Consider the following 27604-nt stretch of genomic DNA (forward strand, 5'->3'; position numbering starts at 1 on the left):
TTCGCATAAATTTAACATCTGCTAATTTTCATTCCCCTCTCCACCTCCACTATTCATATACAAATCAGCCACCACTCGGGCAAATCGCTGCTGCCTGCTCGCCTGCTGGTGTTTGGTTCGTACTTCTGCTGCCTGCTGGCGAAGCAAAATTCAGTGCAGAGAGCAGAGCAGTAAATTCGCGTCCGTGCAAAAGGACGGCGCAGTGAAAGTGTTTTGGTTATAATTACGCGGTCGCTTGCATAACGCCTGCTAGCTCGAGTGGCGACTTCAGCTGAGTGCTCTCGAATCCGTGATGGACTGAAATCCGCTGGACGATCGGAGCCGATCTCTTTGTTATCACTCTGGTAGAATGGATACGTCGCACTGAATCGCCGAGTCGGACGCACGGATTCTTTTTCTCGGAGCCAAGAAAATGGACAGCAAAAACGTTGTCTACACGGCGGCCAGGGACGGAAAACTCCGTCGCCTCAAGGTGCGTTATTACAACATTTTTATTTGTTTAGGACGTACATAACTCTTTAGCATGCGTGTATACATACATATACGTGATTTGCTGAGCTGCGTGACGCAAGTCGTAGGGACAGAACAATCCTTGGCTACTTATTTGGGATTGACGTATGTATCGTTCGAATTTGCATTATATCCTTATGCAGTGAACGAGTTGAAAATGAAGACAGCGAAGTTGTAAATTTCGAGAAGCGTTGCGTGCAAAACAGGGAAGCTGCTTCATTCGTGATTACGTTATTCTACATAGATCTACGAGTAATAATTTAACTCGCGACGTTTTTTATAATTAGTGACAAAGATCACACTTCTATTATTTCATTAATGACCTATTAAAGCTACGTTTTATATTGCATTTCTGGTTTAACGAGAAAAACTGGTGGTATACTGATAAAATGATTCACTCGTCGGCGACACGCGTGACGTTAATTATTTCTCGTCGTGCCTATTTTCAGAAGTTTCAATTCGCTTTATTCGAGATGCAAAACCGCAATGCAACTCGCTTCTCGCATTGCCCAGCTGAATCAGGCTGTGACTCACATTTTTGTTGCTTTTTTACTTATCAGCTGATCCGCTCAATTAGAGTGACGCTTCACAACCTCCTCCTCGTCTTCTTCTCGCAACAAAGCCTTTTGAAAGGCACAGAAATCCGTTCTCTTCCTTTTGTTGATCATATTTGGCTCGAAAGTGAGTCGAATTATTGCTGAATTCTTTCCTATTTTGAAACTTTCCGTCAACACATTTGTGCGTTATTCCCAAGAGTGTCAGCTTTTAAAGAGCAGCAATGAATGCAATATTATTTGGCGTTTTTAGCCCTGGCATAGGTGATCTATTGAATCTACTGTGTAGAATTTATCAATGATTAAAAAAGGGCCAAGTAACAGTTAAAATCTGACTTTGCCAAATTTCTCGAAAAAAAAATAATCGGTTTGCCGATTATTATTTTGATTGATTTTAATACTTCTCGCCTTAATCTAACCAATTATGTGCGAATTATCTGCTAAATTTCCCAAAATCGTGGAATAAATCGTAATTTTACAAAAGGGAGACAGCGTCACCGCTTGATTAGCATACAAACTATAGAGCAGATTTTCTCAAAAATTTAAACGTGCAGCATGGGAAAATTCGAGCTCTTTCCCAGTTTTTAAAGAGTATTTTATGCAATGTAAGGAATGATTTTCCACAATAGTTCATTCCAGATAAACTTTGAAATAAATGAAACAAATTTTAAGCAGCCTTTTTTGTCAATGTTTTCAATTGTGGAATATATTTTTAAAAAAAGCTACGCATAAACGGCATAAACCATTTTTTTAAACAGGTTGAATATATCTGCGTGGTTAGTGGTCAAGGTTGTCTCTGGCTAAAAATAAACTCGAGTCACGATTTTTTGTGTGCCGAAATCGGTTTGCTGTCAGGAATTTAATTATTCCTGACCGACTTCCTGGCACATAATGTATTTCGAGTCGCCGCTCTCACGGAGGAAGAGAAAAAACTCTCGCAGAGTGTCTGAGCTGCATTTTGCGGAAACCTTCAAGTTCGCCCGTTTCAATTCGCGCTGAGATAGCATATCAGCGTGTTATCCATCAAGGTGGTTCCTCCTGCGGCGCTAATTGTCTCCGGTGCCGTGACAGCTTCCTCTTCCTTGCAAAAAACTTCTTTTGCAAATATTTCTACAGCTAGAGGAGCATTCAAATCTTTTGTTACAGCAGTCGGCACGGTTTGTTTCAAACGGGAAAACTAACTCTAATTGTGCCGTTTTAAATTTGGTGATCTACTTGGTATCCCAAAAAATCTGATTAATTGATTAAAATATGTAATTAATACAATTAAATTTGATTCTGAAAGTTTTTCAATAGCAAAAATGTTAACAGTTAAATTGTGTTGATTTCTCTTTACTAATTTTTCTTTTGCTATTTAATTTTTTAATCATGAAACAATAATTACTGCCATCCATTTTCGCGAGTTTAAATATTTTTAAGAAATATTAAATTTAGAATTATATAAATGTTGACTATTTATTGAATTCAATCATTGAAAATTAATTAATTTGCATCGTGTCTGTTATTTCCTGATAAAACTAAACATCCTAGGAATGAAAACTGCTTACACAACACTCTTATCCTCCACAGCCGAATTTGGTGCCCATTCAAGGCGCTCCGCACGTAATCCGCCCTTGACATTTATTTGTTTCGTTCGTATTTAACAATTTAACATTAAATAACAATATCAGTCCCAAAATAAATACTGTCTGGTAAAATGAGGACTGAAAATTAATTTCATTAATAAATTTTGTCCTTTGCAAGGACTTCAGTTGTCGCGTGTTCCAATGAATTTCTTTATGCAAACGAAAAAACCGGATCATTTTATCGGCATGGGGCAAAAAGTCTCTCCGGTGACATTGAAGAGTATGCCGATTTGAAAATGCGAGATTGTCCAAGACCTTGGCGCCGGCGGCTAATTACGCCTGCGCTGCCAGCGAGCAAAGAGAGGAAAACGACCGTCAGGGTTCAACGGTCTGTCTCCTTTGCTCACTCAAGGGTGACCTTTTCCGCAACACTGTGTCAACCAAAGCACCGTTTCCGTGCTCTTCAGGCATTTACACGACTTTCTTAAGTGGCCAGCAGCTTCTTCTAGCCATGAGTGAATTAAAATCCCCTGAGCATTGTGGTCTCAGTTAATTCACGTAGTAATTTTTCTAACATAAATGTGGAATTCTTCTCGATTGCGCATGTCTGTATAATTCAAAGTGTGATTTACAATCAATTATTCGACATGCACGTTGAGACAGTCTATATAACAAGGCTTCTGCTGATAACCGATCTGATTAAAACTCGTTTGGATGCAGGATTGTCGGAAAAATCCCTTTCTAATCTCTGATTAAAAATTAAACCGGTTTCGAAGCGATTGGGGCTTGATATTAAACCCGACTGCCTGATTGCAAGTGGTTTCTAGCCTAGTTGAATCTGTTGATACGGTTTCGCCGTTTTAATTTTGATCAACTTCCATAAATATCGCTGTCTAGAGTTGCGTAATCTCACTTTCTCAGTGGTGACCAGACCACCTAGTCTTTTTACCTAAAACGACCGCACATTTCGAGCTTTCTATTTGCATTTGGCACCTTTATTCCCTATATCAAAAAGTAAATTGGTAAATGTTTACTCAAAAGGGAAACTTGCATAATTAGTTAAGTGCAATTTGCATGCGTCGTGTTGGCAAACGTGCAGCAGGAAGTCGAGTGAGTGTTGTCGCAGTGTCGTCCGTCAGAGCAAACAATGCTCTTTTTTCATAACGGCCTCGCGCACGTTAATATTACTTAAACATGCAAATTGGGTCGACGATCAATAATAGGTTACAAATAATACCAATTGAAAAGTCGCACGCCTCTGCCTCTCTGACCCGAAGCTTCACACGCCTTCGCAACGCAGCCCATGTGGGGTAAGGTAAGGAACCAGGACACTCAGGGAAAGTAGGCTGATGAATGAGTTTTCGCGAGTTGCTCGCTGTCAGGCATAGGTGGCCGCCAATCTCAAAAGGGATAAAATTTCAAAGTGAGAAAAAATATAATTTAAATATTTCTTTGAAATAATCTGTCTAGAAAAACTTTCACAAATCTTACATTTCATTGACTTATATAATAAACATAAGTTTATTTTTAACCATTTTCTCTCTAAAAAAAACTAGAAAAAATAAAATTCCTCAATGAAAAAAAAACAGTTACATAATCTTCTAGTAGTTGTTGCTTTTTTTTCTTTTAAAAATTATACCCTTTGCGAAATCGGAGAATTCCTGTTTGCCTGAGCGTCTATCTCACAGTCGGCTTTCTTGTCGAACGTAGGCAGTGTGAGAGACTGAGTGTTCCACGTAAGAAGCGAGTTGTGGGGTATTATGTGATAGGTGGTGCTAGTTTTTTGCAAGAAAAAACGACTCGAAGGTCGAGTTAGCAGATTTCAAGTTGAGAAGCTTCCAGAGGATGATTGGATTCTTTAATCCCTACACTTTCCTGGTGTTACACTCTATTTGGTTGAACTGAACCGATCGGGACAAGGTTCTTGATTTTCAAGCTTAATGCAACGCTCAAAAGGCGTAACAGCAATTTTTTATCTCCCACCGCCTCAAACCATTCAACGGCAACTCCGAATGTTCAACATGTGTTCACACTGAGGTGGAATTCACGTATAGTGCTAATTTATTCCGTTTTTAGCCAATTTTTTATGCATGGTGAATGAACTTGCGGGGAAGTCCCAATTATACATGGCTTTGGGTTTTACCGGTCGTACGTTTCTTTCTTTAAATGTAGATTTTTAGATGTAAATTCTCACTAAAAAGGGAAGAATTGCATATCAAATCATTATGTATATCCGGTAAAAGGGGAAGAATATCTGGAACACTCTGAAAAGATTCAATTCAGCAAGGCAATGCACAAAATTGAGTACAAAATTTAATTTTTAATGGTTACATTCTCCTTTATGTAAAAATTTTCCTTGATATAATGCCTAATGGTGAGCTGTAAGCTTTAAAACATATATGTCGGCTCTCACAATCAGTTGTGGGTAATCGCCAATCAAATAATTCCTAAAGCAATTTTAACTCTGTTAACTACTATAACAATTTGTTTCAAATGCAAAATGGCGAAAAAAGTTCATCGCGTGGCATTTAAAGACTGAATGGATTTTTTTAAATATTTAAAAAAATATATTTTAAAGTACTACTTGAATATTTTTAAAATTGAATTAGTTTTTATCGTTTTTATTTTGACCATAATATTTATAATCCTGTACTATTCACTTCATAGCTTTTAAACGACAGGATTAACCATTGGTCTATGATTAAAAAAAACTATTTTTTCAATGGCTTCTCCCATAGACAAACAACAAGAAAATTAATAACCCTATATATTTATTATTTTACAACTTTTTCATGTTCTTTGTAGCCTTTCATTCTTTGTTGTTTGCCCATGAGAGTAGTCATTGCAAAATCAATTTTATTAATTACATTAAACGCACTCCCCTTGTATATATTATTTAATTTTTTTCATTCAATTTCCTGCTTATCTTACCTTTTTATTTTGCTCTCGATTTAGTCCGTGCCATGCATTCAAAGTTAAATTTCGGCCGAAGGCGCGGTGTGCTGGCTCTGGCGGGCCTCCGCACAGTCAAGGTCGACCTGTCGTCGACGCCGTCGTCATCGTCGGCACTCAAGGATGGTGTATGCCTTTGCTTGGTGTAAAATAGGTCTTGTTCTCTGCGGTATCGCCTTGAATGCGGCTCGAGAGCGATCGGCTGCCAGTGTTCATGTGACCTCTCGCCTTCGCCATTCTAAAGCATCGAATGGACGTCTTCCTCGCACCGCACAGCTCTTTTTAAGGGAATGCTTTTTTATCCGAGAGAAGATTGAAACAAAGATTGGCGATGTTCAAGGGAACGGCAATCTATTTCTGACAAAGATTTTTCCTGCTCTTGGCAGGAGAAATGTCGCCGCTGTCCTTATAGGAGTTTAGTTATAACTTTCGCCCTGACCAGCTGACCACAAAAAAGCGCCAAAAATTACTTACAAATCAATTTGCGTTAAACAGCTTTCCAACTTTTTCGTTCATAATTCGATCTAAAATTAGCTGAACTTTCTATTTTTAATCGGGGATTAATATTTTCTTTGGCGTCAAGGCCGCAATTTGCACGTGAAAATATCGAGCTGTCTGCGTTTTTTCTCGCAGTCCGCCAGCTGGTTCAATGCCGGCTGACAGTTGGGCCTTTTTAACCACGTTTAGTACATCTTAAAGTGGATAAATTACTGCAAGGCTGTTTGAATATATTGGAATAAACTATTTATATCAGCAATTCAAAGCAGATTTTTTTAAAAAATTCTTGGAAGACCCTGTATAATAGTGATTAAGAATCACGACAAAGATTTAAGTCAAAGAACGGATGTGCAAACCGCACTATTGTTTTTGTATCTCAGAAAAAGTAGGCTATCTGAAGTCTTAATTCACGGTAATTCCGAACAAAAGAAAAGGAAGTTTGTTTTATCGCAGCGACCCAATTTTCATTCTTAATTTTATTTTTAATGCGAAAGGAGCTAGGATTTCATAACATGATGATTCCACTTTCCTGCTGGCGATTCTCAAAAGACGTGCGTGTGCTGGCCGTCAGACAAAAGAGCCACAAGGGTCGGGTTTGACGCGAACGAAAATAAAAAAATAAATATTGCGGCTATACGTTTAGCGTGCCAAGGTCCCCCACCTGAGAAACCTTTCTTTCCGTCTAATAAGTGATGTGTAATTATTACTTGCGCCTGCAGCGACCAAAAGTAAAACCTAATCGGCCGCAAATTTCCACTATTGCGAAGGTAATTGCAGTTCGGCTTTCACAGGCCGATGGCTCTTTTACATTTGTACAAGTTTGTGCAAAACATTCCTAACCGGCATTCAAATTAGCAGTTCGTGGTGGAAATCATAATTTTCAATTCTGCAACCATTTTTGCAGGTGTTCCTGGAGCACAGAGCCCGTTCCGAGGTTTTGATGCTGGTGTCGTCCAAGACGAACAACGCAACGCCGCTCGTGATGGCCTGCCGCTACGGACACTACGACGTCGCCGAGTACCTCATAGAAAAGTGCAACGCTGACATCGAGCAGCCCGGAGCTGGTGATTATACTTTCCTTCTTTTATTCCGCTAATGCACCCACGTCTCAAGCACCGCCCGGCTATCGTTGTCTCCGTCTGAGCAAACAATATTGTAATGTCTGAGACTGTTGAATGCCGAAAGTGGTCCGTGTGCATCGGGAGTGATTGTATTTTTCTGCTTGTTTCGTCTGAAAATTAGGCGTATCCTTTTACCGAAAATTCCGATTAAATTTTTAAACTTTGTTAATCTGGATTATTTAGGTTATTCTTTAGATAAATTAACTGTATGATTAAATTAGTTGAAGATTTCAATTAATCATATAACTAGGGATGCGAAATTTAGACGGCCGAATTTTTACTGACAATCAGCTTCCAATCGTTGCAGGACCGACAAATGACAAATTAGCACGAATTATCTATTTTTAAGCCATCTAAACCATCTAAAACTGTTGAAATTCGTTTGAATCGGCTTAAAATCAGCGATGAACCCACAAATATTTGATTTGCAAATATTTAAACAAATTACAAGAATGCAGCAATGAAAATATCACATAAGGAGATCGGGTTTTATTATTTTAATTTTTATTTAGAATTTAAAAATTAGATCTCTTGCTATACATATTAAAGAACGTACCAAAAAATTAAAAAGATCCAAAAGGTATGTGTCACGCGGCAGAAAAATTAATTGATTTGAAATTTGCCAATATTAAAAATGCATTCATAAATATTTTTGAGGGCATATAATTTTTTTGAAAGTGCTTTCCGCCAGTTCCATTTGGCTGCTATTTAGTGATTTCGTTATTAGAACCGGATAAATAAAAAATTCTAGATGGTTAAGTAGATTGATCAGTAGCAGAAATTTATAAAAAATATATTTCTTTGGCATCCTTGTAAAATTAACACCCGACAAAATTAAAAAAGCGGATTAATTGAGAATTGTTTGATTTTGAAACTCGGCTGTAAAGATTTGAATAAACTAATCCGCCATGACTTGATGTAATTTAATCTTCAAACATTAAGCCTAAGGAAAAACATCAAATTATTAATTATTAAGGAAACTGTCGTAGCGTAATTTCAGTCTTTTGTTTGGAATTCATTTTCTGGAAACACAAAGGTTTGTTTGTCTCCAAGGACGACGGTTGTGTTACTTCTGAGCATTTTCGCGTGACTTTTTCCCATGTGCACAGGAAACGCTTGGCACGTGATGGCTTAGAAAAAGTTTGACGCTTTAAATCGATTTAATCCGTTTTTGAAGCTTAAATTAATGTAGGAAGAGACTTGGGAGTAATTTATAGCTGGAAACATTGCGTGCCACTACTTAATTATGCACGCGTATTTTTTATTTTTCTTATTTGCTCTGCGACGCGTGTCTAAACGCTTCCTTGTGAGCTGCTTCGGCAGCATTTATTCTATTAAAATAATAAATCGGAACCACTCAACATTAAATCAACATGTTTACAACTGATATAATAATTACTATGGCAGTAACAAAGTGATAATGTAACGAGGAAAGAGTTGCCAAGGTTTTTCTGCAATAACATAGGTCAGGAGATACGCCGCCGCGATTGCGATTCCCTGGAGTTTCCATTATTCATATAAATGAAAACCGAAAGTGCGCCGACCGTGAGTGGCGAAATGTGGGCCAAACTGTTGCTTGCTTTTTCCTCGTGAAATTTCAAAGGCCTTTATGCTTTTTCCTCATGAAATTTCAACGGCCTTTAATTTTATTGCAATTGCTTTTCGCAGTCGTGTTTGACGGCGAAACAATCGAAGGAGCGCCGCCCCTGTGGTGCGCGGCGGCCGCCGGCCACCTCGCCGTCGTCAAGCTGCTCGTCCGGCACAGCGCCAACGTCAACAGCATCACCAAGACCAACTCGACGCCGTTGCGGGCTGCCTGCTTCGACGGACACTTTGACATCGTCAAATTCCTCATTGAGCACCACGCTGGTAAGTTCGAACTTTAAACAACAACAAAATCGTCATTGCAGTTGTAAATTTCAATTATTTTTCAACAGTCTAGGAGGTATCTGATGATTGAAACACGACAAGTAACTTAACCACTTATCATTTTCTTTCTTTCACAAAATTAACAAGGTCTGGTGTTTAAACTTCATGTCGCAATTTGAATTGTTTGGAATGAAATTTAGTTTATCTATATTTTCAGGATCTATATACAGTTTATTATTACATCAAATAATTAGAAAATTAATTTGTCAATTAGAATTATTAATTAAAGTCAACAGTAAGTCAAGAGTAAATTGGAATTGAACGTTCTGGAAAACTTGGGAAACGTCTTGGGGAAAGTGTCTACTACCAAGTAGTGGGGAGAATCACCGCAAATCTGATGGAAATTTTCACGAGCTGTGTCGCTTACAGTTGCTCAATTTGAAAAAAGGACACTTCAGCAAACAAATAAGAAAATAACTTAATCTCTGAAGTCTTTATTTCTTTTTCGTAGGAAATTTTATTATTTTAAATTTGTAACTCAGGAAAATCGTCTGTTATTTTAGAAAATACATAAAAACTTGCTTTTGTTGTTTTCTTTTAAGAAATTCGTAGATCTTCGAGATTTTCTGAAGTTCTTCATTCAATTTTCGCATTTTCAGACATTGAAATCGCCAACCGGCACGGGCACACGTGTCTGATGATCGTCTGCTACAAGGGCCACATCAAGATCGCCAAATACCTGCTCGGACTGAAAGCGGACGTGAACCGGAAAAGTGTCAAAGGCAACACAGCGCTGCACGACTGTGCGGAGAGCGGCAGTCTGGAGATAATGAAACTGCTCCTCCAGCATGGCGCCCGCATCGAAGTTGATTCCTACGGTGCGTATTTTTATTTAACACAACGCTGTTCTTATCTGTGAAACTTTCAAGGTCAGATCAGTTATTCATCCAAATAGAAACCGGAACGTGTCATTAATTTTTAGTTCCGCCCAGATTGTTTGTTTTCCAGTGCGTCATTGGAAGAAGAGATCTAGCTGACTCAAGCACTTAAATCGTTTAAAAAGAAATCACAAAGATGATCTCGATTCTAACTGCATGGAAATTATGAATTGCCATTAATAGAGAAGGAAGTGAAATAACTTGTCTATAAAAAGCCTGCAGTGCTATAGTTACCGGCGGGATCTGAATTATTTAGAGGTCGACAACTCTTGCTGGAATGATTTTAAACCCGGCTTGTCCTTCGCGCCTCGCGCCGACAACTCGCTTTTTGTACTGAAAACCGCCGTTTTTCGCAGGCATGACTCCTCTCCTGGCAGCTAGTGTGACCGGGCACTCTCATATTGTTGAGTACTTCAAGCAGCACGTGGGGCTCGTCTCAAGGAAGGACATGGTGGATGCGATGGAACTACTTGGCGCCACCTACGTCGATAAGAAGAGAGACATGATGGGCGCCCTTTCCCTCTGGAGACAAGCCATGGAAGAGAGGTACACTTTTTCTTCAGTTTAAACAGTTACTATACGTATATTTAAGTTAAGGTGAATATTGAAAAAATCGGATTTGCATGATTGGTTGATTTTTGCCAATGGAACCTGCGTTGGGTTCCCCCTGAGGTCAGAAAATATCATCATAGCAGGTTTGAAATTGAGCCCTGGCGTCATGGTAACCTTCAAGGGATAGATAAAATTAAATTCACATATTTGGCCACTTAACAGACTCTGTATTGATTCGATCTGCAAGATCTGCACATCATTGGAACGGCCAAGTTGATAGCTTTAAGAAAATATGCAAATTGATCCTTTGGAAGTCATCAGGGCGCCCAAAAACGTGATTTTGCGTCAGGGCGTCTGATTTCTTAAAAGCTCGAAAACTCACATACGCATATGAATTAGTATATTATATAATTCTAAAATCATTGCAGTGCATTCAAATTCAATAATTATGCCTCTTGGCTTCCTAAAAGTTTTCTTGTAAGTTGTCTAAACCAGCTTAAATTTAATTCAGTAAGAGTTCCTTCATTAAATAAAAAACATTAATAATAAACTGCTCGCTAGATAATAGAATTATCACTGATCTTTTAATTTAATCGAAATAAATAAAGTTAATGGTCGCATTTTCCAGCTTCTTAAATTTCGTTTCCTATTCTTAAAATAAAATAAATCCCTTTCAGATTCGAGGACGGAAAGCCACCGTTGCCCAAGTCGGTGCCTTTGATAACGGTGGCAGCATACAACGACGCGCGGGAGGTGCAGACGCTGGACGAGCTGGAAGAGCTGGTGTCCGACCCGGACGAGATTCGCATGCAGGCCTTACTGATCCGCGAGCGAATCTTAGGGCCTGTGCACCCTGATACAAGTTACTTCGTGCGCTACCGCGGCGCCGTGTATGCGGACGCGGGTCAGTTTGACCGGTGCATCTCGCTGTGGAACTACGCGCTTGACATGCAGCAGAAGATCCTCGAGCCGATGAACCCTATGACGCAGAGCAGCCTGTTCTCCTTTACTGAGCTCTTCTCCTTCATGATCAGCGAGCACTCGCGCTTCCGCAACAGCAACTCCGGGGGCCGCGGTGGCCGCCAGATCCCGCCGGTTGCTTATGACGACATCCTGCACGTTTTTGAGAAGGCGCTGCGTGAACTCAGTCTCGGCATGGCCCACCCAACCGCCGTTGAATGCAGCAACTTGCTTGGACACATGCACCGCACCATGGTGCTCACCATGAACATCTGCTGTCTGCTTGCCAGACACCAGGCCTTCCTCAGCAAGCAGCAGTCCGACCGCCTCTTCCAGTACACCGAGAAGCTCGTCCAAATGGCTCCCGTTGGCAACAAGGTGCGTCCCTCAAACATTTTTCACTTAATTTCCTCCTATATTTGTTAAAAGGATTTTTAAAGTGAATTAAATCATTTCTGTGCGCTGCCAAGTCACCTTGCAAAGATTTTTTCGTGTAGCCACCTCAAGAAAAAATTAAAAACATTGATTTTCATAGTATATTTGATGTCAATTTTTAAATACTGATAAAATTGTTAATTCTAAACTCTTCTTATTTCATCAATTAATTTTAGAGCAAAGTTAGACCTAGCTTCACATTCTAATTTTCAATACGTATGTGAAAAAACTGGGTATGTCGAAAATAATATAAACAAGTTAAATTTTTGGGACAAGCATTGGTATTACTCCAAATTTGAAAATAGAGAATTTAGGGAGAGTATTATAAATATTTAAATTTCTGCCAAATGGCTTCCAAGTCTGGGCGCTGAACAAATTACATTTTCCCTCGTTTCACTTTACATTCTGTTAAATTTTACGTTTTGCCATCTTAAATATTAGTGCTAACATGATAAAAAAATCAAATTAGATTTGATACCTTTATCTATATCAATCAATTTTATATCAAAATTGTTATCGTTTTAGAGGGTCTGGCAAGTTTTCAATATAAGAAGTTTGTTAATATCGTTATTGAATGAAAATTGGTTCGAAAATAAGATTTAATAAATATCCTGATTAACAATTATTGTTATCCTTTAACCTCCTGAACTCGTTTGAATAAGGTTAGTCTCAATATGCTCTCCAATTTTATAAAATATTTCCTTGTGAATTGTGACTGGGTTTTTCCCGTCAACTTATTTTCATGAACTTTAGTTTTTGGACATTCAAGTCGATTTCTCTGCTATACATATTTGGAAATAGAGATCAAAGGGAAACCTCTGCAGAATTTCATGCTAATTCTGAGCTGTACCAAACCTACCGCTCCCAAAACTGGACATTCAAGTTAAAAAAGGATCTCTGGGTTAATCTCAGAGCGGTAAAGAGCTGGAGAGTTAAAATATCTGGTAGTTAAAGTCTTGAACGCAACCAAAATTTATGGACAAGTCAATGCTCTTTTTAAAAAATCTGTACAGGAAGCGTCTATTAATTGTGAAAATCACGTTATTTACAAATTTAGCTTTGCTGAGAACGTTTTAAATTTTTTGCTTCCATTTGGCAATCCAGATCTAAGTATTATTGTTTGCTAGAAAAAACTAAATTTGGGTAGCAATTTTTATTTTTTCTCGCAGAATGATACCAGACTCGTTCCTGTCTATCAGTGCCCAGTAGCGCAGAAAGCACTGCTTCTCAACATTTTTCTTTATCTTTGTTAGTGTGTAAAGTGTTTGAACTTTATTCAATTCATCTGACAGATATGCCTCGCTACTTGCTGGTTTGAACCTTTCCAGCATGCGTGATTTGGCTTCACGGGACGAATGTCGAATGTCTAGCGTTTCAATGCAGTCCTTGGTGCGGAGGCAAGTGGCCCTTGAGTGGGCTGGGTCCCTGTGCGGCCTGGTGCGCCCATTTTATCTGTTCGCGGTGTTATTGGGACCCGGGTTTCAGCATTCGTGCCAGTGCAGTGCGCGCCCTTCCCGGTCCAAGAGGGCAGGGATTAAAAGAGGGGAAAAAAATAAGAATGTTTTAATTGATAAGAAAAAATTTTCCAAGCCTAATCCTTGTTTCTTATTTCACATAAGCAAATTTATATTTCTTCTTCGATTGCTGCTATAAAATTAATCACAAAATAATTGATTCAAATTAATTTCCAGGGCTACACATTGCTGCACATCGCGTGCGCGCGGGACTCGTCGGTAGCGAAGCGGTACTCAGTGTGCCAGTTCCCAGCGCCGGAGCTGGTGACGCTGCTGCTGCGCGCGGGACACGCGCCAAACGTGCGCGACCTGGAGGGCAACACGGCGCTGCACGTGGCGGCGCTGGCCAAGCCGTGCACGCCGGCGCTGGCCCGGGCGCTGCTCGACGGCGGCGTGCACCTCGATCTAGTCAACCGGCACGACAAGCGCTTCGAGCAGCTGCTGCAGGACCAGAAGGTGCACGACCTGCTCAACGCAGCCAGGCATACGACGCTCATGTGCCTCGCCGCCAGGACCATCAACAAGCACTCGCTCCCCTACAAGGGCGTCATCCCCGCTCGCCTCGAGTCCTTCGTCGCCATGCACTGAGAAGCGACCGGCGACGCAGCCACCCACACCCACGCGATTATCTTCTCTCTTAGTTTATTGTCATCGCCGCCTAACAGCTGAGAACAATTGTTTTGGGCGAAACAGAGCTGAATTTTTCACTGCTAATGGCGTTGGAACGATGTGTTTATTTTTTCTAATTTGGTAGACGTCATGGTCATAAAAGAAGTCGGTTCCTAGTTGGAGCTATTTCCAGTTGAATTATTTCGTTTTCCTTTCAACAAAAAGTCTGGCTTAACCAAACGAGATTAATAAAGGAATTAAAGTTTTAGTTGGTGGGCAATTTATTTTGTTTGTGTTGTGTTCAGTAGTCAAAGTGTGTTGATTTGAGTTGTTTAACTTAGACAGAGCTCTATAAAAATGTAAAAAGCTGGAAAATCATTTAAAAACTAATTTTTCTAGTGTTGGGGAGTTGTAATATTCAGACAGTATTAAATGAGACGATTTAGTTAAAATCGAATTGCGATAAATATTTTCAGAAAAAAATATCAAGGTTTGTTCTGGGACTACGCCCGTTATGAGAAGTGAAAAAATTTCCTAGATTTAATGCTGATCAAAATATCCTTGCAATCTACGATAATTTCAAGAGATTGTTAAAAAATCTGAAATTCAGGTTTTTTAAGTCATAGTTTTTTCAAGATTAAAAATGAAGCCACAGTATTTGTAAACCAGCTCAGAAAATTTGGGTTATTTTTGGTGAAAACTATCCAAATAGTAATTTTTGTTGCCACAATGTGATACCTGTTGAGTGAAATTTTTATTCTTTCAGAGCTCTGTCACTCGTTGAAGCCATCAAATTAAAAAATTTCCCCTGGTGATATGTCTAGTATCGTCAAGTGAATTAAAAAAAATGCCACCAACTAAAAGGAGTTATGTTAAAAGTTTCTCGGTTTGTGCTTGAATCTAGGCACAATATTCGACTGAATGTTGGGGACAATTTTAAACCAAATTGCACCAAATTTTGTTGGTACAGTTTTAATAAATATGATTTAATGTAAAACATGAAATATCCTCTGATATATTTTCCTTTTTTTAATTTCAAATACCATCTGATTGACATCATAGTTTTATGTGAAGTCAAGTGTTATCCTTAGCGGAAGCGGAGGATTTGATTGCCTTGTTCCGGCGCCATTATCAGTTTCGGAATTTTAAATCGTCCTATGAATGAAAAGTGTAATTTGGAAGGAAGTCTAAAAACTCAAAAATTGGCCTTGGTGTTTGTTGAGTTCAGTGAGGAGCAGTGAGGATTGTTGCTTTTGACGCTTTCTGACTGTCCAACGTCCGCCGGTCTTGTGTTAACCCTCCAATGTATTTAACTGATTAAAATCAAGTTATCCTAGTACGACTAATACTAAGTGTAAGTGATGATGTGATTTCACGTGCAAAACTAGTGATCGAATTTTGTGCAGTTCAGTTGATCGAAATTCTCTAGGGCTTGGTTTTTGGTTTTGACACTAAAATTTGATAAACTTAATGCCATCTTATTTTGTATTTTGAGCTTCAAGTGCAGAATAAAAGTAAACTAAGAAGTATAACTCTTTCTGCCTATTTTTATTTGTAAGTGGAAACACATTCAGATAAATTGTTAAATATCATTAATTTGTGTGCCCTATTAATTTTTGTAAGTCGCCGGTAAGAAATGTAAATTACATATTAGAATTCTTGGCAGCAATAGCATGAACAATGTGCAATAATCAAAAGAGGGCCTTGCTACAATTCAATTCAAAATTTTCAGTGCTAAACCATTTGTATTTTATGGCAGATTTCAATTCCTCTCGTAGAGATCTATCCATATTGATTTATGACATTCTTTAAGAACCTCGTCGTGAAATAAACTAAGATTTCAAGAAGGGTTACAGTCCTGGCCATTTGATAAGCATGCTAACTTTGCAGCAACTTTTCTAAGAAAAAACTAGTGCTATATCTGAGTCAATTTTGGATTTAACTTCATCCTCAAGGATCAGTTTATGCATTGGTAACAAGGCTTTTCCGGGTTTTGAATTCTCAATTAAACCATTAAGGAAACAATAAAAAGGTTTAAACTAACACATCAAGTTCATTTTTATTCTATTGGGTAATTTTTTACGTATAGAAACTGTTTCAAAAAAATAATGTTTTCATGAATGATAACACGGTCGTGTGTTAGTTGAAATGCTTTATTGGCTAAACGTGAAGGATAATGCCCAGCAGCAAAACAATGTAAAGACAAAAATGGATATAACGAGACGGAAGGTCAGCAGCCCAGCCTCTGCCGACGAGGAAGTCAAGGGACACATTTTGTAATTTCATTTGGGGTACGATGAAGCTTAAATTGAAGATTATTACTCAACAATGCTCTGGCGTGTATATATAGTTCAACTCTTGCAAAATTATTTCTTTCTCCCCTCACTTAGTTAGCGAAACGAGTGTGTTCTGCAGAGAGTCGTTGCGTCCTCGTGCGTGATTGAAGTTAAAAACGGCCGCTCCCCCGTTCAGCTCCGCGTCCTTTTCAAGCCAGCCCTCGGACGGATGGTGCGCGGGGAAGCGCCGGAAAATCAGTGTAACGCGCCTCCAAAACGGTCAACTCAGAATAAGAGGGAAGGAATGGTTGTTTGCGTTGCGGTGTCTGCTCTTTCGTCCTAGTTGTTTGCTGTCTGTCTCTGCAAGAAATCAGACATTCCTTAATATTTTAATAATTAATTCTTGAAAAGATATATTTTAAAAACGAGATTTTTTAAAATTAAATTTTTATGGGAGGAGAAAAAATTGGAAGTTCCTCGTTGAAAATATTCGTCTTTTTGTTCATGCCTACGATGCCTGCAAGCTTCAGCTGTCATTGCAGTGCACTATTTCATTGAACATTAAACATGGAATTAATTCATATACATTAATATGTATTTACAAATGCATGCTCATTTTTTATGGAGAAATTAAAAAAAAATATATTTTCAGAAAAAATAAATCCTCAAAAACATTACAAAGTTTATGAACTGTTTATTTGTTTTGTTATACGTAATTGATTTTTACGTTTACAGGAACTTTTAATAATTCAGACCCTACTTTGCAAAGTAAAATATTGACCGTTTTTCAAGAAAAAGATAATGAATTCGGGCAATAATTAAAAATTTGAATATTTGAATTTTTAAATTTGTATTTAATTGGTAGAACCACTCCCTCTTTAGATTAAAAACCTTTTATTTAATTTTATTTTTCTTGAATGGTCTAGAATATAGAGTATGCAAAGCACTGTCGTGACACGACTCGGCCTGATTTGCCCCAACATGCGCCTGCAGACCTAAGACGCGGCCGCCGGACGCTCCGGCCACTATCCAAGAACCACACCGTTTTATGTATAAAATTGGTCTTTAAGATTTTGCGCTCCTGTCTCGTTCTAGACTGAAAAACTTGTCGTGCCCTGGTCCTGATTGAAAATTGAGATTTATTTAAATATTGGAATAGGCGGCCACTCGAGGTTGTTTTCATATTGAATGTAAACAAAAACCAGGCTTCGTCCTCGTTGTTTTAATCTTCGACCAGTTTCGACGTGATCAAGTACGTCCTATTCATGAGGCATGCAGTTGAGGCTTGCTCCAAAAATCAAATTCTTTAAAACAACGAGGACGAAGCCTGGTTTTTGTTTACATTCAACTTGAAATTTATTGTTGTGAGGGGAAATTATGTTGATGTTTTTTTTTTATTTTGCGTGCGTGCTTTATGGATAAGTGCGCGGAAAGAGCTGATTGTCTATAGACAATCAGCTAACAAAATAGACAATAATAGGTCACAAGTCACAACATTGCAAGGTGACGAGCACTCAAGGCCGCGGGATCAGCGGACTTAGCATTGAGCGAGGAGGCGGTCAGCAAAAAAACGCTTAGTGGCCGGCACACTTGTTGTTAATGGTTTTGGGAACAATTATCATGCTGTACATAAAGGTGTCAGATTGTATATTGGTTTAGGCGTGGTGGGGTCGGTCAATGAAAGAGAGAAAGCATAAGTAGAGGAGCGGAGAGAGATTCGGGGGGAGTTAGTCAGTTTCAGGGAGTCGGTGTGGCTCAGGAACAATCAGGACGATCGTCCAAAACGGGCCTGTGAGAGTGAGTGTGTGTCGCAAGTGATTAGAGTGAGGATTTGCGGAGAGAGCAAGAGAACGTGGCGCGTTTCTTTCTCTTTTTCTCCGACCGACGCCACCATTGTCCTGTCCTGTTTTGGCTACTGAATTAACAATTTCTTTATTTTGAAAATTGACTGTCAGGGGCTACACCCTAGACGTGATATAAATATGTAGTTTGGATCCCCTTATAACATGTCAAAGTCCAAAAACTCAACAAATTTGAAAAAAAAGTAATTTTAAGCAGGCCTCTAATATAAACTTTTAATGAATTAAATTCTTATGCAGTTCAAACATTTCAAACATTATCTTCTTGGTGATACTCGTTTCGTAATGATGTAACGATTAATTAATAAAATCAATATAATTATTGGAAAAGGCAATTAAAGCATTACAACACGATGCCTCCAAATTTCCCTTCCACAAATTTACAAAATCAATAAAATCCAAGTGATTTCATTCTGGGCGTACCATAATTTTGTATATCCAACGAGGTGGGGGAACCCCGTAGTCGACGTCGTCTTCGTCCCTCTGCCTGCTGCCGGTCTGGAGTCTGTCAAGGTGCAGAGGTCTCCGCAGTCGTTGCCAAGGGTCTCTGGGCGCGAGCACCGCCTCCTGCTCCAGCGATGCATCTTCAGGTGGCTCCCAGCTCGCGGGGGAGTCGTCCGCGGGTGCCGCCAAAGACACCTCGGGCTGCACTAGGTCCGCCAAAGGTGCAATGTTGCTTCTCTTTCCGTGTGCTGAAAAACAGTTTTTTATGAATAAAGATGTGGAGATTAGTTGGGTGAATGGCTCACCTCCCCAGCAAGAGTGTCCATATTGAAGACAAGACCCTGTGAACAAATAATTATTAGTTTAAATGTTTCCTTATTTGATGTGTTTTCATGCTTGATTCACCTCCAACAAAATTCATGCTCTGTTTTATTTACAAGCAATCATGTGCACTATAATGTTAAGAGTGATTTTTTGGTCAGATTTTCTCGTATATATGAATTTAGAAAGGGTAATATTTGGTTTGAGTTACATAAAAACTAGAGGCAAAACTAAACAAAATCTAAACAGGCTAAGCTAAACAGTAACGCATGTGTGTTAAGGGTTTTGCTGGCTGTTAAATTTTGATATTATCAAATATTTAGCAGTTTACCAAAGCAAATTAGATGCTTTTTCTTGACGATTAGTATGGTTTTTATACTTTGTTTGATAATGAATACAGCTCAAACTACAAAAAAGATAAAATTGCATTGTTTTTTGTATATTTTGTTTTATATTCTGGTTGAAGTGGTGGACCAATTTTTTTGGACTTTCAATCCGAGACATAATTACACAGACGATGAAACATATTACAGCTATCGGAAAACCGATAAAATAAGAACGTATATACTATATAGTCATCACTATACTCGCGTTGAAAATCAAGTTATAATGGTACGTGTTAAATTAGATAATAATTGTGATTCTCATTTATTCCTTATCCATATTTTTTTTAATATATCGCGCTGCGCGTGCAACGAGTGTAAAATAGTGCGTTCAGAGTGCAGCAAAAACGAGAAGAGTGAGAAATAGACTCCCACGCCTGAGCCGCACTCGCAAGTTAGATGATTCATAGAAAAAAAACGATATCATCTGATACTCAGATTTAATATCACGGGGCATAAAGTGATACAATATTTATTTATAAACATATTTTGCTCCCCATAAGTTAACACAACGATCAGTTCTTTTAAAAATGAAATATTTAAAAATTCTAAAACTGCCTAAGATATATTGCAGTCAGGCCCATTTTAAAGTCTCCTTTCGTCTTGTCTGAAAAAACGACCAAATATTTGCATTTTTTTACCATATTTCAAGTAAAGCTATACAGAATAATTGGCAAAAACCTTTTTACCTTTACTTTAAAAAACTTCTAAATGTTGGGAAAAGTGCTGACAAATTATCAGGTTGCCGTTTGAACTTGCGATGAAAATTTGTCTTGCTAATGAAAATCATGTTTTTTTCAGGAGGATAATTTTCTTCACATTTAGCACACCGTTGGTTACATCGCAACGACAAGGAAAAAATCATGAACCACAACATCCATTTAATTATTACTCCTTGAAATTATTTAATGGAAATAATGATTAATTTTTCTGCTAATTAGACCTGATTTCATTATTGCACATTTGTACGTAAATTATTGCTTAATTGAAAAAACTTGTACTCAACGAACCACGATGCGTGCTATAGCTAACAATGCAAAATGGTATATTCGTAAATTGTGGTAAGTAAATATCCACAAATCTTGAAACAGACAAAATTTAAATATCGGTCATATTTGGAAACCTTGTCTTCTTCCTGAAATGTATTCCAATATTATAGAAGATTTCATTTATTGAACTAAAAATACTAAATTTAAAGAATCTTTTGGCTCTACGCAACTTCCTTTTCGGTTTAGACGAATAAACAGCCTAATTACCTCGTTTGATATCATTTTGAAAAATTTGTTAAAAATATTAGGATGAAACACCACTCCAACATAATCTGCTTATTTGAATTACAATGATGTTGCGAGCATTTTTAACTTCATGGCTATTCCAACCGACAGATCTCTCTTTGCGTTGTTGGATTAAATTCAGTGTGAAATTGCAAGTGGCTCTCATGAACCATATATTAATGAGAGAACCGAGACAAACTCGTGGCGAAGCGCATGTTCAGGAGCCACGAGCCACCGTGTGCTTCCGCTGCTATTGGAAATGAGTTCAAGCACACTCTAATAAGTGCGTATTATGAAGTGGATGAGCATTTTTTATTACGAGCCGCAACTGCAAAAACTTCTGTGACTGCTTGGCAACTGAGGTCTTCGGAGACACAGCAGCATTTTGTGCCTATGGAACTCCCTTGTCTGCGTTGTGCGTACGCGAAGAAAAATATAAATGTTAGTTGAAGCATTTCGTGCAGTGCACGCTCTTTACCTCAATGAGCATAATTTAACACGGAACCGCAGTGCAGCTCTGGGGAAATTCTTCTTGCATATATGATAAACAAAAATACACCGCGCATGTTGTTTTTATTTCTTTGTCTGGAATGAAATGACGTTTGCAGTGAGAAAGTTTCATGGCAGTATTTTTGCTGAAAATTTATTTTATTTTAGAACTGAAGCCTATATTTTATTAAATGTCAGTCTGAGAAACAAGAAAAACTGTAATTTTTTAATATATAGTTACAAGATAATATTATTTACAAAATTGCAAATATTTGACATTTTTTAACAAAAAATGTACAATGATTTTAGACTGTTTTGAAGCCCATTGGGACTGTTTTTACCTATCTTTTCAAGCGATATTCTTGCAAACATATCGTATCTTCTGAGAGATGCAATTGTTTTAATTTGGGAACATTTTTACCTAATATTTTCATTTTTTTTAAATCAAACAAAAAATATAGAAATAAATCAATCAGGGAATTTGTCGAGGCCCAAAACTCTTGAAAGAAGTCGACAAATCCTTTTAAAACTCTAAAAAAATATAAAAAGATATATAAATCCTTCATATTATCTCTATAGATGTAGCAAAATAATTGTCTGTCATTTTTGACTTAGACATCTATTTCCGACTTTAAAAACCAACAAATTCTGAAAGATACACGGGAAATCAACGGGGAATCGTGATTTCAATCATAATTTTCAAAAGTATCGCATACAACACTAGAAATAGCTGAAATTTCAGAACCTCAACTAATTTATTCATTACAAATCTTCTAGAAAATATAATTTTTAGTTACATTTTTCTGTAGAGAAAATTTAAACCATATTATAAACATTTTTAACGTGTTTGTCAGGCTGCAAAGGTGGTTTAGATGACTTTAAACAGTTTAATTGGGTTATTCGTTCTGATATGGTATTTAGAAGTATCAGAATTACAGAAAAAAAACGATTAAAAATATAGGGTTAAATTCTCAACCCTATAGTGATTGGTATTTTGTTTATAGAATCGAAATAGTGTTGATTTTCCCATCTAGCTCCATTTGAACACGTTCTGAATATTCACAAGTGCTACACAAGTCGCAAAGGAGCTTAATAGTTAGTGAGATAAATAAAGTGCCATTCCATTCACTCGCTTTCACAGAAAAATCTGCATAATCTGCAATTGACAGCTCTCAACAAACAGTCCATTTCCGGTCGCAACTGCATGCAAATTCGCCCAGCACTTTATAATGCAAATCGACCAACTTTTTCCAATTATTTATCTTATCGGACTGGAGCCGTGTTTAGGAACAAAGGGAGCGAAAAAATACAGAGCGAGTGAGCAGATTAAACAAAAGAGCACGGCCTTTCAATAACAATTTGTTGGCGCACGGTCGATCCTTTTGTGGCCGCCGCGCGGCGAGAGGAAATTTGCAAATGCAGAGAGACAAACGCGGACGGATGCTGCCACAAGTGGCATAATATTCAATTTTCCGTTAGATCCGCTGCACTAACGCTGCATTGCCTGAAAACGGCGTTTCAATTGCTGCGCAAAATGACGCGCTCATCGAAAATTTTTCTGTTTCCTTTCACGTCGGACGGCGCGCAAAGAATTTCCGGAAATAATAGGAAAGCGATATGCTTGTTTGAAAGAATATTCAAACCTACAACAGGTGAACTCGAGTTAGAAACTCCGTCCCGAGTTAAGGGAGAACGGCAACTTGACAAGAACAAGAGGAAAGGTGGTGTGATAATTAATCAAGAGCAAATTAAGGCAGCTCGCTTGCTGGTGTTTGCATACCGAAAACTTTTCCTCGCATGCGACTTTAACAAAATGAGGCTGAGGAATGGGTGTAAGAAATAAAAGTGATGAAAATAAAAGAAATCAGGACCTATGTAGCGGTGAAATATTTTTTTAATAAATCTAAATTAAACCAGCCCGTTGGCTCGCATTGTAAACCAGCCCGTTGGCTCGCATTGTTAAGGCACTCTCAGGAGTGTCAAAGCAATGAGAGGTATTTGAGCAGTTGGGAGATCTAATACTGGCTACCCAATGTCAGAGATGGCAAAAAGTGGTTAGTTTAGTGACTCGAATTGCTCAAATTGCTCAACGGGCTGGGAGGCGCACCGGCGCCGACTCGCTACTTGCTGGTTTGCACCTTTCCAGCATGCGTGATTTGGCTTCACGGGACAAATGTCTAGCGTTTCAATGCAGTCCTCGGTGCGGAGGCAAGTGGCCCTTCAGTGGTCTGGGTCCCTGTGCGGCCTGGTGCGCCCATGTTATCCGTTCGCGGTGTTATTGGGACCCGGGTTTCAGCATTCGTGCTAGTGCAGTGCGCGCCCTTCCCGGTCCTCCGGTCCTCGGACAGGGATAAAAAGAGCAAAAAAAAAAAAAATAAATAATAAAATTGTTACTTTACTGTTTATTTACCCAGTAAAAATAGATTTTCATCAGCAAATGTTTTGCAGACGGCGATATTTCCTTACGTTTAGTAAAATAAATATTGGAAAAGACTAAGTTGTGAACTCTTACGTAACTTCAACCAGATATTATTCTACAATTTCAAATAAACAGATCATTCTGACGAAAGCAGATAAATATCCTTCTATTTATACCTGTAAACATTAAGTTGGATAACTGTAAGAGTTGTCTAAGAAAAATGAAACAGGATCTTACTATACGACTTACTTCTATTAAAATGTGCATATTATTTAAATCATTTAAATGAATTCATGTCTGGCGGGGGGTTTGAAAAGTCTTCCAAACATCAGATCAGAGAACGATAACTTCATAACAGATTTGATCTTAAATATTCATAAAGGCAACCCACAGAAGGAATGTATAATAAGTAAGAGGATGAGCAACCCCTGAAATTTCAGACAAGTTTATGCATCATTACGAGGGAGAAGCAGATTTTAATTAATTATACTAATTAAATTAATTAGAGGTACATTTAAGCAAATATTTCCCCCTAGAAAATTTACTGAATAAAGTTTAGACCAAAGGTAGAACAAATTTAAAAAAAGAAAAAAACTGTTATATGTAATAGCAACACAATTTATTAGATATTATCTTATATTGAATACTAAATGACTTTCCAAACAAACTGTATTTGTTATTAAAGCTTATTTGAATAAATCTTTAAATTTCTTATGAAATTGCTTTCTTATTAAAGCATGGAAATTTTTTGCACTTATTTTTATAATGCTAATATCGTCTTAAAACATTCCTATCTTTTTATTCGCTTCAAATTTGGCCTACAACTCTAGAACAAATTTCTTTTTTCGGCCTGATTGAGTGCCGATCATAATATCAAATAATTTTTGTTCATATGATATTCATAAGGATATCACATGATTACGAAGAACGCAATTCCATGACTTTTGAGCACTTATAAATCATCTAAATCGCTTCTGAAGCCGTAAAAAATAAACTTAAAAATGCAATGGTAGAAGAAGGCCCTCTGTTATGAACTTTTCTTAAGTTTATAACGCTTCGTGGCTTTCAACTGTCGGTAATCGCGGGTAATTTTATTGTTATTATATCCTTATTCTGTTTGTGTTCTTTCTGAATTATTGTTCGTGAATCAAACTGCTAGAAGCTGTTAAGTTACAAATTAATGTGCAATCTGAAGCCTTATCTGCGCTCATGAACCGCTACAATTTTTTCTGGATTATTCGTGTAATGTGACCTCTCATGGATATATGCGTTGGTTTAAGTTGACGTGTGTATTAATTAATTAAAAAACCTCAAAACTTGTGCAATGATAATATAACAAGAAGTTTTTACACGACAATCTATCCCAACAGTTCGTTTTAGTTACAAAATGGCGAAAAACGTAAATGGTTTGATTTTTCTACGAAATTATTGATTTCCAGTAGAGTTTTCAATGTTTAATTTTAAATCTGTAAGTTCTAATAAGGATAGCAGAGATTAGGATCCGACAGTCTTGTTACCCCCCAATCTATTTCTTATGAAGGCGGGTAACAGGATTTTTGACCAGTTATCAGATCCTAATCTCTGCTATCCTTGGGTTCTAAAAAATGTCATAATAATGTTACGATGAATTCATGCAACGACAAAATTCATAAATCTTTAATTTGGTCCCACAGCTCCTCTAAGAGGCAAAAGTTTGGCAAACAATAATAATTGCTATTTCTCGAAAATGTAATACAATTGGGCAGAAAATCGCTAGTAAAAAATGGGGTCAAGGGGAAAATAGCCTTAAACTAGTAAAAAATTGCAACAAATCATCTCCCTGCGATAAAACTTTAAATTTAAATTCTTAACCTTAATAACTGAAAAACCATTATATATCAAATGCTAAACGTTTTATTTTACTTCAAATAGAAAAAAATGGCAGCAAACTAAATAGTCTCTACAGCAATTTTCACAAGTTTCTAAGATCTGAATCAACCCTAAATGAAAGAAAACCAACACTGGAAAAAAAATAAAAAATCGCGGTTTGTTTCTAATAATTTTTTCTGTTATTTGAACTTTTTTTAATAAAAAGGAGCATTCCCATGCAAATCTAGACGATAGACATATATATTATAAAGTGTTGATTTTTACCCCTAAAAAACTTTGGTGCAACGCCGGGAGAAATTCTTTTTGGGGTACCTGCGGCTGTGTTGGGAAGAAGGCAGGAGATGGTGACGACAGCGACCACCGAGACGAAGAGCCCGTTGGCCGAGTGGCTCATGGCTGCAGGCTGCTGGTGGGCCATGCTTGCGTGTGGCTGCAGAGTCACCCCGGCCCGAGCAGACCAGCCCCTTATAAGGCCGCTCTCGGCCGGCGCCGCGCAAGCGTCCCCTCTAGGCCGCCCACCGTCACCGCCGCGCGGCGCCGCTCAACGCACGCACACACGCACGTAAGGGACGCGGCGGCCGCCGCTGCCGCTGCCGCCGGTGACGGATTTTTCATTTTTCAACTCTGCTCGTCGTTGCTTGACACGGCGTGCTGGCATTTGTTTTAATTAAGCTGCTTGACACGCACGCGTGCAATTTATGTCTCTAATTTTTTTTCAGCTCAATAGGCTGGGCGTATGCCGCCCGCAATTTCGGATCTTCGTCATTTTTTTCAGCATGACGTCAGGGCGGAAATTCGGAGGAAAAATTATCGAAGAAATTTTAAAATATAAAACTATACGTATACATAATCTTTCATATTTTAATTCAATTTTCATCACACATTTCAGGATGCTTTATGAAAGAATAGATTTTGGAACTTAATTTGGGCATTTTTTCTAATGACAAATGAGTAATAGATACAAATAATGTCTCTTTTGATAAATGATGAGTTAAATATTGAGAAAAATTATCTTGCACTTCCTCATGCTGTTAAGAAGTTGTTTGGGCCCTTCAGGCTGCATTAACTTAATGTACTTACATGAATATTAATGTAAAGCAAAGTGAAGCCTGCAGAGGATTGTTAATTACCATTCGCACGAAACAATTAACTGTATACTAATTCCTGAACAATAACTTACGAAATTGTGCGAATCTCCACTCTACCATTCTTCCTCTTTGCGACTGTTGCGACTATCTGCAACACAGCTATACCAAAATACATGATTAGTGCCCTCCGACCCCTTAGCTTACAGCCCGCAGAACTGGAGCGGCCTCCTGGCCTCGCCGAGCCTTCTCGCTGCCGCCGAGCCATCCCTCTAACTCATCGTCGCGGCGGCTGCCTCTCACGATCAATCGTCTCTCAGTTATTGATAATTAATTCTTACTATTTTGCTCTAATTCCTTCATCGGTCAGAAGGGCCCAAACAAGATCAGTCGAACTAAGATTTACTTGTAAACAATTGATAAGTCCCGGAGCCAATCTTAATTATTCAGCGTCGAGGGCCACGCGAGGCCGCAAGCCGAGAATAATCAGGACATGCCGCGGTGATATCACTTTAAATAGCTTTAGTTATTATTCAATGAGCTTTGAGACAGAAAAAGGCTGCTCCTTAAGTGAGCCTTTAATTAATGATGAAATATTCAGGTTCCTTTATCGTTTAAGTATTCCTTTAATTATATTGCTGGTCAAGAGAAAGACAAACAGCGGAGATTTGGGCTTAAAAACTAGGTTGTTTGGTTTATTATTCAGAGTGACTCTAACAGAGAGAAAAAGACTTTCAATCGCGAAATTGGCCATAATTACGTTACTGAAGTTAAGTTACGCGGACGAGACTTTGAAAATAAAAGATAAATTCTTACTATGACTGGCAAGGCAAAAGAGGGGCAAGAGGCGCAGGAGAGATGCTGCTCGGCAGAGGCCAGGAAACCGTCTGCGGACCGAGCCGGCGAATGCCACCTCGACGCTCGGGGGGTGGTGTGACGCCGCTTGGGGTGTCACGTGCCAGCCAGAGATGGGAAAATTACAGTTTGGGGCGCCAAAGTTACTTTAGGTTAAACAGTGCTCGCTTATCGTTTAAGGAAAGATAAAGAAAGACCAATTTTATACATAAAACGGTGTAGTTCTTGGGTAGCGGCCGGAGCGTCCGGCGGC

General features: G+C 38.4%; 2 protein-coding genes across 2 annotated transcripts; one reads left to right on the top strand and one right to left on the bottom strand.

Moving 5' to 3' along the window:
* The first annotated feature begins 47 nt into the window (after positions 1-47).
* On the top strand, positions 48-15609 carry LOC135937835 (protein fem-1 homolog CG6966). The gene is made up of 7 exons (XM_065481104.1): positions 48-472; positions 6984-7143; positions 8869-9069; positions 9729-9947; positions 10364-10553; positions 11237-11897; positions 13646-15609. The coding sequence occupies exons 1-7, from the start codon at positions 413-415 to the stop codon at positions 14054-14056; spliced, it is 1902 nt and encodes a 633-aa protein (XP_065337176.1). The 5' UTR covers positions 48-412; the 3' UTR covers positions 14057-15609.
* A 605-nt stretch (positions 15610-16214) lies between these two features.
* CCHa1 (CCHamide-1) lies at positions 16215-25863 on the bottom strand. The gene is made up of 4 exons (XM_065481114.1): positions 25676-25863; positions 18962-18997; positions 18636-18904; positions 16215-16713 (listed from the first exon to the last, which is right to left on the bottom strand). Exons 1-4 carry the CDS (start codon positions 25827-25829, stop codon positions 16693-16695), a joined length of 480 nt encoding a protein of 159 aa, XP_065337186.1. The 5' UTR covers positions 25830-25863; the 3' UTR covers positions 16215-16692.
* Between the last annotated feature and the right edge of the window lie 1741 nt (positions 25864-27604).

Source organism: Cloeon dipterum, chromosome 2 (assembly GCF_949628265.1).
Source record: "Cloeon dipterum chromosome 2, ieCloDipt1.1, whole genome shotgun sequence".
NCBI classification, from domain to species: Eukaryota; Metazoa; Arthropoda; class Insecta; order Ephemeroptera; family Baetidae; genus Cloeon; species Cloeon dipterum.